The following is a 14,158-nucleotide window of genomic DNA, read 5'->3' on the forward strand; positions in this document are numbered from 1 at the left end:
CAGTAGTGTGTATAAGCTGGGGGTGTTGGCCGCTTCAAGGACTTCTGTGTTGGAGATATAGTCCTGCCACCTGATGCCAAGTATTCTCCGAAGGCAGCGAAGATGGAATGAATTGAGACGTCGCTCTTGGCTGGCATACGTTGTCCAGGCCTCGCTGCCGTAGAGCAAGGTACTGAGGACACAGGCCTGATACACTCGGACTTTTGTGTTCCGTGTCAGTGCGCCATTTTCCCACACTCTCTTGGTGTAATGAGGTTAAAAGCACCAGTTCCATAGTGTATTAAGGTGGGGAGGCGGTGTGGGGCTGAGGTTAAGTGTAAAACATTGTTTTTAATATTATCACTTACAGTGGTGGTGAGCTTTTCCCCTTCTGCCTCCTTGCCATTCATTTTTGCCACCCTCCTGAGCTGTTTCAAAGCTACATCAGCCTTGTCATTTAGAATGAGCCAACGTGCAGACTCCGGGAACCACCTGTGAGAAGGGTCACAAATACTTAATATTACCACCTCAACAGTTAAAAATTCTCTCAGATAATTTCAGAAAATTCAGCAGAACACTATAGCACTGGAACTGCATGAATTGTTAATTAAACTTCATCATGATAATGAGATAGGATAGAAGCTCAGTACTATTGCACTCTACAGTACTTCCACAGTTTTCCCAATTCACTTCCTTCTCCCAGACTCTCCTGAAGTTGACAGGTCATTGTGTGGTGTGATTGGACAAGTACCAGATGCTAGCTGTAGACTCATGCAAGTAATTGGTCTTCATGTGTTAGCACTGGGAATGCTGGTCACAAGGGCATCCCACCTAGACTCAATTCTTTTTTTTTATTCATTCGTGAGATGTGGGCGACGCTGGCCAGGCCAGCATTTATTGCCCATCCCTAATTGCCCTAACCTCACTTGATGCCTACATTCATGAATGTTCTGGCATGGATCAGGGAAGGTGACCAGCACTAGGACCACTTGAAGTTCAGAATTTCTGGTCTGTATGATTTTACTGCTGTACAAGATTCTGCTAACTCGGCTGTCAGGAGAGTCCAATGTCCTCTCCTATTGCACAAAAAGTCAAATAAGTAACTTTTTCCTTTTGAGTTTAACTTTGACACTCCACTTTAAACGTAAATAGAATTATAGTGACATTTATATTCTGCAGAGTTCCACAGTTGAACAACTTTACTGTGTCCAAGGTCAAATAGAGTCTGAAATGGTTTCATCTAAATGTAGCACTGTGACAAAATAGGCAAAGTATCTCAGTACCGGAGGGCTGAGCTTTGATGGCTGAATGGCCTTTTCTTATCTCTAATCTTTCTTATGTCCTTTGACTCCAGTCCTATGGGACCAGGCGATATCACACTTGTAGATTGTAGTTGGTCAGCTTTGAAGAATGTAGCATGTGACATCAGATTGATATGCTGGAGTTTTCACTCAGTTAGGTACAGGGTGGTCAGTAAAATTTCAGGGTTGTTTATCTTGGAGGTTTTGTCTGAATATTCAACAGATTCATTAAGGTCCAAGACAATATATATTCTACTTACTCAGTTGCACTTTCAGTGGACTAAATGACCTTTTCTCACGCTATGTTTTTGTTAAAAAAAAAATCGCTCTTCATCTTTCCTCATGTTGGAGTACAGTTCCATAAGCCCTTCAAATCATAGTCCAAGTGAGCTTTTAGCTTTTGTAACCTCAGGCAATGGGTCTTGAGATACGAATCAAACAAGCCTAGTCTTTTTGGCCAACCTTTGTCCAACAGGGGTCAATGTCTCAAAAGTGGAAATCTAGTTGATTTCTCCCCTTCCTAGCCTCGGAACACAAAGACTAATAGTAGCTCACACTTCTATAGGTGACCCAGGTGAGATCAGATAATTCAGCATAGAATGAAGTTGAAGGCTAGAACCTTCTTGGTTCCGTATCTGTACCATTGCACCCACTGAACCATCAGGAGTGCCTTTTATTTAATACACTGGACTGTAATGTATTTAGAAACACTGTTATGTAATGCTGCACATAAACAGTCTTAAAAGCAAAGGTAAGAATTTCAACTTGAAACTAAATGAGTTACATTTTTAGCTCATCTATTGTTTTGTGGTTGAGATTTTATGTGCAAGGCTTTTCACTGCCAGAAATACACTCCCTATTGTTTCACCCTAATTTTCTTCCCTATCTCTAAGGTCCTGACTCACACCAGGTTGCAGTCCGAAGAATGCCAGAACCACTCAGGTACCTAGAAGTGGCCAGGCTGTTCCGACTGGTTAGGGACAAAAAATATTGTTTAAAATATTTGAGGATATTATTGGTGCAGTTAATGCTCTTTTTAATTAATAGTTTGTCTGCTGTGTGCATAATTATAATTTATTCCTCTGCTAAAAGAGTAATAGAGAAATTTGAATATGGATCTGTAGATCTGTAGTTATCTCTGTATGTCATGCTTTTTGGGTAAGGGCATCACATCAGGCTGTTTTCAAACTACTGTGTCCGTTGACTTCCTCATGAAGATTATCAATACCTCACAAATCTCCTCCCTAGTCTTGACAAGGTCCTTGCAAGCTATCACCCCATTTCCCACCTCCCTTTCCTCTCCAAAGTCCTTGAATGTACTGTGGCTTTCCAAATCTCATCTTTACCAGAATACCAGGTTTGAATCCACTCATCAGGTTTCCACCCCTGTCACAGTACTGAAGTGGCTTTTATCAAAGTCACAAATGGCATCCTATGTGACTGTGACAAAGGTAAACCATTCTTCCTCATCCATCTCAACCTGTCTGCAGCCTTTGACATGGTCGACTGCATCATCCTCCTCCAATGCCTCTCCACTGTTGTCCAGTTGAATGTGACTGCATTCACCTGGTTCCAATCTTATCCATCCAGTCGTAGCCAGTGGGGCAGCACAGTGGCGCAGTGGTTAGCACCGCAGCCTCACAGCTCCAGTGACCTGGGTTCAAATCCGGGTACTGCCTGTGCGGAGTTTGTAAGTTCTCCCTGTGTCTGCGTGGGTTTCCTCCGGGTGCTCCGGTTTCCTCCCACATGCCAAAAGACTTGCAGGTTGATAGGTGAATTGGCCATTATAAATTGTCACTAGTTTAGGTAGGTGGTAGGGAAATATAGGGACAGGTGAGGATGTGGTAGGAATATGGAATTAGTGTAGGATTAGTACAAATGGGTGGTTGATGGTCGGCACAGACTCGGTGGGCCAAAGGGCCTGTTTCAGTGCTGTATCTCTAAACTAAAAACCTGCAATGGTTTCTCTTTCTGCTCCCACACCATTCTGGTGTCCCAGTATCTATCCTTCGCCCCCTTCTATTTCTCATCTATATGCTGCTCCTTGATGATATCATCCAAACACATCCGTATCTTTCTACATGTAGGTTGATGACACTTAGCTCTACCTCACCACCACCTCTCTCAAACTCTCCACTGTCTCTAAGTTGTCAAACTGCTTGTCTGACATCCAGTAGAAATTTACTCCAGCCAAATATTGGGAAGATGGAATCCGTTGTCTTAAGTCTCCGCCACAAACTCCGTTCCATAGTCACCAAGTTTATTCTTCTTCCTGGGAACTGTCTGAGGCTGCCTGTTCGCAACCTCGATGTCACCTTTGTCCCTGAGATAAGCCTCCGACCTCATATCCATGCCATCACCAAGGCTGCCTAATTCCACCTCCATAACATTGTCAACTCTTACCCTGCCTCAGTTCATCTGCCAATGAAACCCTCAGCCATGCCTTATTACCTCTAATATAAAATAAAAACAAGAAACACTGGAAATACTCAGCAGGTCTGGCAGCATCTGTGGAGAGAGAAGCAGAGTTAACGTTTCAGGTCAGTGACCCTTCTTCAGAACTGGCAGATATAAGAAATGTAAAAGATTTTAAGCAAGTAAAGTGGGGGTGAGGCAAGAGATAACAAAAGAGAAGGTGTTGATAGGACAAGGTCACAGAATAGCTGACCAGAAGGTCATGGAGCAAAGGCAAACAATATGTTAATGGTCAGCTGAAAGACAAAGCCTTAGTTCAGCTAGGGTGTTAATGGACTGAAAATTGAACAGCCACAAGCACAAACATGAAAAAAAACAGTGGGTAGGCACAGTAGAAACAAACTGAACAAACTAAAATAAAATAAACACTAAAATAAAGAGAAAAAAGAAAAATAACTTTAAAAAAAGTAAATTGGGGGGCCTGTCATGCTCTAAAGCTTTGTCTTTCAGCTGACCATTAACATATTGTTTGCCTTTGCTCCATGACCTTCTGGTCAGCTATTCTGTGACCTTGTCCTATCAACACCGTCTCTTTTGTTATCTCTTGCCTCACCCCCACTTTACTTGCTTAAAATCTTTTACATTTCTTATATCTGCCAGTTCTGAAGAAGGGTCACTGACCTGAAACATTAACTCTGCTTCTCTCTCCACAGATGTTACCAGACCTGCTGAGTATGTCCAGTGTTTCTTGTTTTTATTTCAGATTTCCAGCATCTGCAGTATTTTGCTTTTACCTTATTACCTCTACACTGACTCATGTACTCCTGGCCAGCATCCCACATTCTACCAGCCATAAATTTGAAGTCATCTGTGTCCTCTCATCCTTGTTTTCAAATCCCTCCATGGCACTGCCTATCCCTGTATCCATAACCTCCTGCAGCAGTACATCCCTATGAGTACTTCGCGTTTTTCAATTCTGGTCTCTTGAGCATCCTCCATTTTAATCACTCCTTCATTGGTGGCTGTGCCTTCAGCTGCCTGGGCCTTAAGCTCTGGAATACTCTCCTGAAACCTCTCTGTCTCTCTTTCCTCCTTTAAGGTGCTGCTTAAAACCTGCCTCTGCAAGGTGTCCTAATATATCCTTATGTGGCTCAGTATCAAATTGTGTTTGGTAACACTCCTTTGAAGAGCCTTGGGACATTTTACTATGTTATAGATGCTATGTAAATGCAAGCTGCTGTTTGAGAGAAATCTTATTTGTCCCTTATTCGTACAGTCTGTTTAAGACTTGCATCTCACTTATAATGAAGTCATTTATTTTACTTGGGATATCTTTGCCTGCAGAGGGAATGTTGCTTATCTCTTTCTTTGTGAATCCTCAGAGGATGTATTCATTCAGAATCTTTAATATTTTATGCTGATATTAATTTTCAAACCCGTTTTGTCTCTTATGCGTTGCACCTCTGTAACTGTTCTCTTCCTATTCTCTGTTGTTTAAAAGGATACGGAGCCAAGGCATGGAGTTAAGATACAGATCAACAATGATCTATTTGAATGGCAAACTACTGTTCCAATTTTTTTCCCCAGTTTTGTTTTTACCCCTCCTTTCTCCTTGCACAATCTGGAGAGGACATTTTTCCTCTTTATCTCACTTCTGATTTGTTTATTAATCCAGGGATTAGTGTAGGATTAGTATAAATGGGTGGTTGATGTTCGGCACAGACTCGGTGGGCCGAAGGGCCTGTTTCAGTGCTGTATCTCTAATCTAATCTAATCCAGTTTGGGTCATGTTTTCTTATTCTGAGCTTGTTATTTTCGGGAAAGTATTTTGCATGTTCAGCATTATAATTTCATACAGGGATCAACATTTCTTCCACTGATGTGTTATGGAACAACCTCTGCAATTTATTTGCTGATTTTTCCTTCATTTCCATGAATTTAGCCCTTTTAAAGTCATGTACCTGTCTCCTAGTCTTTACGACTTCCATTTGTTGTGCATTTTCTGGGTCATTTACAGATAGAAGATGAACATTGTCTCTCATAACTTCCTTGGCACACTGGATCAACTGACTCCAAACCACTTGAAATGTCCAATTTTATGTTCGGTTAATAGAAAGCTCCCATTAAAATAATTTTTCAGTTTTTGCATAGCCTTCTCATCTCTTCAGAGAGCAAATTGTCCTCTTTCTTATGCTGACCTGACAGTCTACAGTATACATCTAACGTTAACTAATTTTTTTCTTTAACATTACAGATGTCTCACCAGAGAAGCTTTCTGCCTTCCATGGGGTCAACTTATTTTACATCCCAGTATCCCTGACAATGTTCCCTGTAGGTCTCTTTGTCCTGACTTCATAACACATCCCTCCTCTGCCAGTCTTTTTTCTTCTGGAAGGATTCCCAGTTATTTATGAAGATTGCATTATTATACTCACACCATGCTGACAGTCATTCACTTACATCGTCAATATTTCTGATGATCTCTCCTTCTTTCCTAAATATTGAAGGTAGAGCAGAGAGCATTATTTTTCATCTTCTATCTTTTGAGTTTTAAGAAAATCCTCGCGTGATTTTTAAGGCCTCGTATCATTTACCTATTTATCTCTTCCAGTATCCCTTCTAACCTTTCACTAATATATACTGACAGATAATTTTTGATACAATCTGTAAAAGAAACCAATAATGTTTGACATTACCAAGAATAAGAGAAGAAGATGTAAAATGGGACAGAGACTGTGAACTGAAGCCAACGCCAGTCTTGGATACCGTACGCCACACCAGCCAGGAATAGTTGACCAAGGGAGTAAAGACAAGTGCCACTCATTGAAATAGAAGTTCGAAATCTTGTTGGGATCCATTCAACCTCTGGAGGAAAATAGAGAGATTGAAGATACTAAATTAATCAGAACAGGTTCTGCCTTTTTGAATTGGCAAATTGTGAAGCACATTGGAGCCCGTGTACTTTTAAAGGAGAGTCTATGGGGTGCTACAGTGTGAATAAGAACACCGTAACACATGATTAATATAAGTTTGTTTCGGAAGGTGCCAGTTCTTGGTTGGGTACGATTCATGAGTGTTGGTCACCCATTTGATCATATGTTAACCTAGAGACGTAATGTTGTCAAACTGTTTGATGAGGGAGCATATCATGATTCAGGATTATTGGCTGTTTGACCCAGGAGGACCTTTTGTTTTTTTGCTATAACATTCTTGTGATATGAACTCAGTTTCAGGCCGATAAGGGTTAATTCACAAGCCTGACCCTCTTCTCATCCGCACATATGCGTAGACACTCATTTTCCAGCAGGGTTCTCTGGATAATGAGCAGTGATCCTGGATGATTTTTGCCCAGATGCCTGTGGAAGTTTACTCCAGCTGTCTGCATCCTAAGGTGTCAGCCTTGGATAATGATAGTACTCTCATCTCTGAGTCAATAAGGTTATAGGTTCAAGACCCAGCCCAAGAATTTAGATGGTTAGGCGGTAATTTGATCTAAGTTTTCAAGACATTAAGGGAAACAGATGGGGTAGAAACCGAGAAACTATTTCTGCCAACTGGGGATTCTAAGACAATGTGGTATAGTCTAAACATTAGAACCAGGCCTTTTGGAACTCCATTCTGCAAATAGCAATTGATGCTAGGTCAATTGTTAATTTTAAATCTTAGATTGAAAGATTTTTGATAACCAAAGATAATAAGGGATATGGGCGAAGGTGGTTATATGGAGTTAGGTCGCAGATCAGCCACAATCTCATTGAATGTCTGAACAAGCTCGAGGGGCTAAGTAGCATTCTGCTGTTCCTATTTTCCTATATTGGGCCAATGAGGGTTGATTCACAAAGAAGCAATCTTCCCCTTACAGTTTTTGACAGAGGAAAATGCCGGGCCGCTGTGACAAAAAAGTGGTTTGATTTGTGGGTAATATAACTTTCGAATGTGTTATCCATACTGACCTGGGACTATAGGTTATTTCCTATATTGTTTCAGGATTCCATAGGATTTTTATACAAGAAAGGCTGTCTACTAACTATCTACTCTTGGGAGGGCCATAATCTGGTTAATTAAAAGCTTCACGGACCAAGTCTATTGATCAAGGCCCTGCACACTTCTTGTGGACACAGCATGAAAACAACGACCCACATTTTCAAGGTCATTTGATGAGGTCTTCGTAGAGAGAGAATTAGGGTCCAGGCAGCTTGCTTAATAATGAAGCCAACGAGGCCCAGCATAAGCTTTGATCTGATTTGCTACTTAGCATATTGAACCTGCTACCTGTAGCGAGCAGTATGACTATTGTTATTATTCTTATTTATGAGGTGGGGTGTATATTACATATTTGAAGGCAACCTTAGAGAGTTTGGGTACCTGTGGTAACTTTTGCATTAGCCTATGAGGCAACTACAAAATGCAAACATATTTTTCACTTACTGAGGGAGAAAGCGTTGAGAAGGATTCCGGATACTGCCACTCCACAGAGAAACCTCCAGAAACAGAACAAGGAGTAGGAGGAGGAGAAAGCCCCGCATGTTCCAGAGACTGCCAACTGGAAGTGGGACCATAGCAGGAGAGTCCGCCGCCCGTACCTAACAATAATAAACACAGGGTAAACATTAAGGAAAAGAAACCCTTACTATTACATGTTTAACAGTGTTTCATAACAATATTGGCAAGTGATTCACCTGTCTGTAGTGACATGGTTAATGTTTGGGGCATGTTCTGTTCAGTGTTTAATTGGTGTTGTACAGAACCTTTACAGCTTATAGAGATTTGAATACCAGCTATCAGCGCACTGTGAACCAACACTGAACTGTCTCAGCAGTAGTGGGAAAGGATTTTTTATTAAAACCTTCCCTCTGCCCCATTTCCTCTCCTAAAGGAGTTGACTCCATGCTGGGCTCCAGCTTCCACTGAAAATAATATAGCACTCTATTTAAGTGGCCATTCTTTTATGTAACATCAGGCAGTGAACATAGGCAGGATATTTTACCATATTTCACCCACACCTGACTCTGTTCTCAATCAACATTCATGCACACACTTCTTTCCAGCAAAGGTAACTGGACAGCAATCTGGTGCAAGAACCTTAGCTGATGTTTCTCATTCCCAGGCCATTCTCTGACCAGCTGTAGTGCCTCTACTGCCACCAAAGCTGTCAACAGCTGACGCAGCTTAGACTGGCATTACTGACCTGTATGACAGCATTTAGTGCATTTAGCCACTGAGAGACCCCAGTCTTCACCTTTAGCAACCCATGAGGGAAGGGAGCACATACAGAATGCAGTATATTCGATTGAATATGCCTCACTTGTCAAACTCCACTGACAAGGCTGTTCTGATCACTTAGTGAACATTGCCAGGGTAGCATCACATGGAACAGAAGGCTCCATGGCTTGATTCCCAGAGTGATTGGGTTACTTGATTATCAACCATTCATAGAGGACAGTTACCACCTAGAGCTCCTTTACACTTGCAAGTTGGGTCCATTGACACTATTTCCATCTACCAATTTTAACCAATGAATTTTTACAATTAATATTAGTTAGATTCTCACTTTATATCAGATTGCCTGTCAACCAACAGCTGATCATTTACTCAGCTTCCTTATCATCCACATTGCTTTACCTTCCCTTAGCCACACCACTTGGACCATCCCTGAATACAACTCTTTGCCAGATCCTTCACTAATTCAGTCCCAATATTCTGAAATCGCTGGTGCACACATGTCACGGATACCTCTGGTATTGTTGACCTGCTGAACTGCTCCCCTGCCTCTCCTTTCACCAGATTATTCACCTTTTCCCCCCGGTATGTACCCCGCCCCCCCTTTTCAGTTCCGTTTAGTTTAGTTTTAGTTTAGAGATACAGCACTGAAACAGGCCCTTCGGCCCACCAAGTCTGTGCCGAGCATCAACCACCCATTTTATACTAATCCTACATTACTACCACATCCCCACCTGTCCCTATATTTCCCTACCACCTACCTATACTAGGGGCAATTTATAAAGGCTAATTAACCTATCAACCAGCAAGTCTTTGGCATGTGGGAGGAAACCGGAGCACCCAGAGGAAACCCACGCAGACACTGGGAGAACTTGCAAACTCCACACAGGCAGTACCCAGAATTGAACCTGGGTCGCGGGAGCTGTGAGGCTGCGGTGCTAACCACTGCGCCACTGTGCCACCCTTTAATTTGAGGACTGTAAAGCTGAGTGCATCTGATGCACAGCTGGTTTAATAATTCATGCCAGAGGTGCACGAGTAGCTTCCATATGTATCCTCATTACATTCATCTTCAGCTATCCACCACCTGACTACCTCTATGCTGTCAAACTGCTTAGCTGACATCCAGTCTCGAATGTATCAAAGTTTCTTCCAGATTAACACCGGGAGGACGAAAGACACCAGGCTGAATTTTATCCAGCCAGTAGAAATGGGATTGGAGGCGTGGGCGGTTGAGAAAGTGAAAAATTGGGAGGAGAGGCGCTCGCCCGGAAACCCGACGTCACGACTTTGGTTCTGGATTATGTCAGTGGCAAGAAAGGTCCAAGGTGGTGTTGCCACTACGATGTGGCAGGAATGCAATGATAATTGCTGAAAAGCTTTTTACCTTGTATTTAATGGAGGGTGGATGGATCCAGGAATAGAAAAGGTGATTGTGGCCGCCATTGTCCAACAGCAGTACAGCCCTCAAGGCACTGGTGGGTGCAGAGGGGGTGCAGCCCAAGGCAAGGTGAGTGCAGAGGGGTTGCAGCCCTTGAGGCAAGATCACCAAGACACTCAATGTTTATTCCTCAGGCTCTTTACATGGATCCACTGGAGACATGTGTGGGTCGTCTGAGGCAGGAGCTCACCTCTGCATCAAGGAGGTGACCAATGCCCTGTTCAAGAGGCCGGCAACTATATGCGATACTGAACCAACCCTGATTGTCAGGCGGAGAGGGTCATCGGATTCAGAGTCATCGCTGGATTTCCGCAGGCGCCAGGTATCTTCGTTTGTATGCATGTGGCCATCAAGGCTCCCACGGACCAGCCAGCAGACTTCATCAACAAGAGGGACTTGCATTCAATGAATTGTTATCGATACTGGACTTTGTAATAAAAACAAGAAATGCTGCAAACACTCAGCAGGTCTGGCAGCATCTGTGGAGAGAGAAGCAGAGTTAACATTTCGGGTCAGTGACCCTTCTTCGGAACTGGTAAATATTAGAAATGTCAAAGGTTATAAGCAAGTAAAGTGGGGGTGGGGCAAGAGATAACAAAGGAGAAGGTGTAGATTGGACAAGGCCACAGATGAGCTGACCAGAAGGTCATGGAGCAAAGGCAAACAATATGTTAATGGTGTATTGAAAGACAAAACATTAGTACAGATAGGGTGTTAATGGACTGAAGATTGAACAGCAGCAAGTACAAACATGAAAAAAAACAGTGGGTAAGCAAACTGAACAAACTAAGATGAAATAAAATAAACATACAAAAAAAAGTAAAAAAGAAAAAAATAACTATAAAATAAAAGTAAAATGGGGGGCCCGTCATGCTCTGAAATTATAGAACTTAATGTTCAGTCCGGCAGGCTGTAGTATGCCTAATCGATAAATGAGATGCTGTTCCTCAAGCTTGCGTTGATGTTCACTGGAACATTGCAGCAATCCCAGGATAGAGATGTGAGCATGAGAGCAGGGGGGAGTGTTGAAATGGCAAGCAACCGGAAGCTCAGGGTCCTGCTTGCGGACTGAGTGGAGGTGTTCCGCAAAGTGGTCACCCAGTTTGCGTTTGGTCTCCCCAATGTAGAGGAGACCACATTGTGAGCAGCGAATACAGTATACTACATTGAAAGAAGTACAAGTAAATCGCTGCTTCACCTGAAAGGAATGTTTGGGGCCTGGGATAGTGAGGAGAGAGGAGGTAAATGGGCAGGTATTACACCTCCTGCGATTGCAGGGGAAGGTGCCATGGGAAGAGGACGAGGTGGTGGGGCTAATGGAGTAGTGGACCAGGGTGTCGCAGAGGGAACAATCTCTTCGGAATGCTGACAGGGGAAGGGAGGGGAAGATGCGTTTTGTAGTGGCATCATGCTGGAGGTGGCGGGAATGGCGGAGGATGATCCTTTGGATATGGAGGCTGATGGGGTGGGAAAGTGAGGACAAGGGGAACCCTGTCACGGTTCTGGGAGGAAGGGGTGAGGGTAGAGGTGTGGGAAATGGGCCGGACATGGTTGAGGGCCCTGTCAACAACAGTGGGGGGGAATCCTCGGTTGAGGAAAAAGGAAGATATATCAGAATTGCTGACATGGAAGGTAGCATCATCAGAGCAGATGCATCAGAGACGGAGAAACTCGGGACTGTGTAATATGATTACATTTTTAAAACTGTGATTTTTAATGTCTTGGAAAAAGGATTTGGAGGAGACGTGTGAAAAGAAAAGAGTGATCTTGGTATCTCTCAATTAGGTTAGCTGAAATTCAGTTACAAATGAGGCAGCTGGAACTTGAAAAAGAAGAAAGGGAAAAACACAGACAGTTAAAACGTGAAAAGAGAAAGCTTGAACTCGAAAGGGAAGAAAAAGAAAGAGACTTACAGGGTGAAAGAAACCAAGAAATTTGCTCTTGACAAAGAAAGTTTAGATTACACGAACGGGGTGGCAGCAAGGTTTTATGATGAATCCGATTTAACTCCTGGTTTTTATTTTATTAGTGCTTAAATTCAGTGAGGAAGCAAGTACTTTGTGTCCTTTGAAAAAATTGCTACGAAGGAAGTTGGACAACTTTATTGCAAAATGTGTTAGTGGGAAAAGCATTAGAGGTATATTCAACACTTTCGGAGGAACAGTCAGGTGACTATGAAATGTTAAAACTGCTCGATGCCTATGAGTTGGTACCAGAGGCTTACAGACAAAACTTCAGGAATTTGACAAAGAAACAGGGCCAAACATTTATGAAATTTGCTAGAGAGAAGGAAATGGTGTTTGATAGCTGGTATAGGTCAGTGAAGATTGACCAAGACTTTGAGACCATCAGGGAAATAGTCCTAATGGAAGGATTTAAAAATAGTGTCACTCCTGGAAGAAAATAAAGTTGGTAAAATAAGGTATGCTGCATCAATGGCAGGTGATTATGAATTGACCCACAAAGCAGCAGATTTCGGAGAAGTTGGAGAGATAGGAAGGTTGATAATAAGAAGAGATTTGGTTTTAGTGAGAGAAAGTGTAAAGAAGAGAATATGGGTAATCCTCAGAATAGTAAGAAAGAAAATAAGGAGACTAGGGTTGAGTCAAAAGGACCAATGTGTTAATTTTGTAATAAAAGAGGGCATATCAAGTCAGAATGCTGGAAGCAAATCGGTAGCTGTAGTAGGCTTGCTGACTAGCGGCTTTGGTGATTTTGAATAAGGAGCAGAGGTGTTCTCCCCTGTGTGCTCATGAAGTAAATCAGATCCCTGAAGGTTATAGAGGTTTTCTGATCAAGGTTAGGGTGTTTCCATATCTGTCAGGCAAGCCGAATGTGCTGCTTAGAGATATAGGGGCAATCAGTCATGGTAACCAGAGATGTATATTTTCCTCAAATAGTTCAATGAATGTGAAAGTCATAGTGTGGGGCATTGAGGGAGGTATTTATCCATTCCACTGTTTAAGGTTAATTTACAATGTGATTTAGTCACTTGTCCAGTTACATTGGGTGTCATCCCTGATTTGCATATTGAAGGGGTGGATTTGTTGCGAGGAAATTAATTAGCTGGAGATAAAGTATTAGGGTCTCCAGTAGTTTTGGAAAAGCCAATTGAGGTTGCTGAAACTGAGGTTTTCCAGGAAGAATTACCCAGAAAATTCCCAGATTGTGTGGTAACATAGGCCTGGATTTTACCAGCCCCTCAACGTTGCGAGTCGTGGTGGGGAGGCTCGTAAAATACTAGCAGGAGAGGCCCGCTTCAACCCACAATGCCGAGAAGGCCCCGCCACATATTACCAGCGGCAGCGGGACCTTGGCTTGGCCCCCCGCCGCTCAGTGCCAGCATCCCAATTACCGTATGTAAAGCGCTACTTACCTTTCCTGATCATGCATCCCCCTGCCTCTCGCTCCACACTTATACATTTTACATCCGTCACGTGCCATCTCATTCACGAATATGAAAAGCCGACGGGACAACAGAAGCAGGAGTACTCGCTCACAGTGCAGGTAAGTCCGGATATACCGGGGTCTCAACTCTGCATACTGGAAGGGAAGTAGGAGGGGGATTGGGATTACAGGGGTCTCAATTCTGTATACTGGAAGAGAGGTAGGAGGGGGATGGGATTCTTTGGCCTCCTTATCTCGAGAGACAATGGGTAAGCACCTGGAGGTGGTCAGTGGTGTGTGGAGCAGCGCCTGGAGTGTCTATAAAGGCCAATTCTAGAGTGACAGGCTCTTCCACAGGTGCTGCAGAAAAATTTGTTTGTCGGGTCTGTTACACAGTTGGCTCTCCCCTTGCACT

The 14,158-nt window shown here is 43.0% G+C and overlaps 2 protein-coding genes across 2 annotated transcripts in view; one reads left to right on the plus strand and one right to left on the minus strand.

Moving 5' to 3' along the window:
* The window catches only part of tm7sf2 (transmembrane 7 superfamily member 2), a 558,775-nt gene that overhangs the window by 375,236 nt on the left and 169,381 nt on the right, over positions 1-14,158 (plus strand). The gene's annotated exons all lie outside the window — the stretch shown is intronic.
* The window catches only part of LOC137355863 (solute carrier family 22 member 6-A-like), a 43,939-nt gene that overhangs the window by 14,364 nt on the left and 15,417 nt on the right, over positions 1-14,158 (minus strand). Inside the window, exons 3-5 of the mRNA XM_068021458.1 lie at positions 8,124-8,278; positions 6,392-6,560; positions 348-471 (exon numbers count right to left, since the gene is read on the minus strand). Of these exons, the coding sequence (XP_067877559.1) occupies positions 348-471; positions 6,392-6,560; positions 8,124-8,278 (448 nt within the window). The remainder of the gene's footprint in view (positions 1-347; positions 472-6,391; positions 6,561-8,123; positions 8,279-14,158) is intronic.

The sequence above is a fragment of the Heterodontus francisci genome, chromosome 44 (assembly GCF_036365525.1).
Source record: "Heterodontus francisci isolate sHetFra1 chromosome 44, sHetFra1.hap1, whole genome shotgun sequence".
Taxonomy (NCBI): domain Eukaryota; kingdom Metazoa; phylum Chordata; class Chondrichthyes; order Heterodontiformes; family Heterodontidae; genus Heterodontus; species Heterodontus francisci.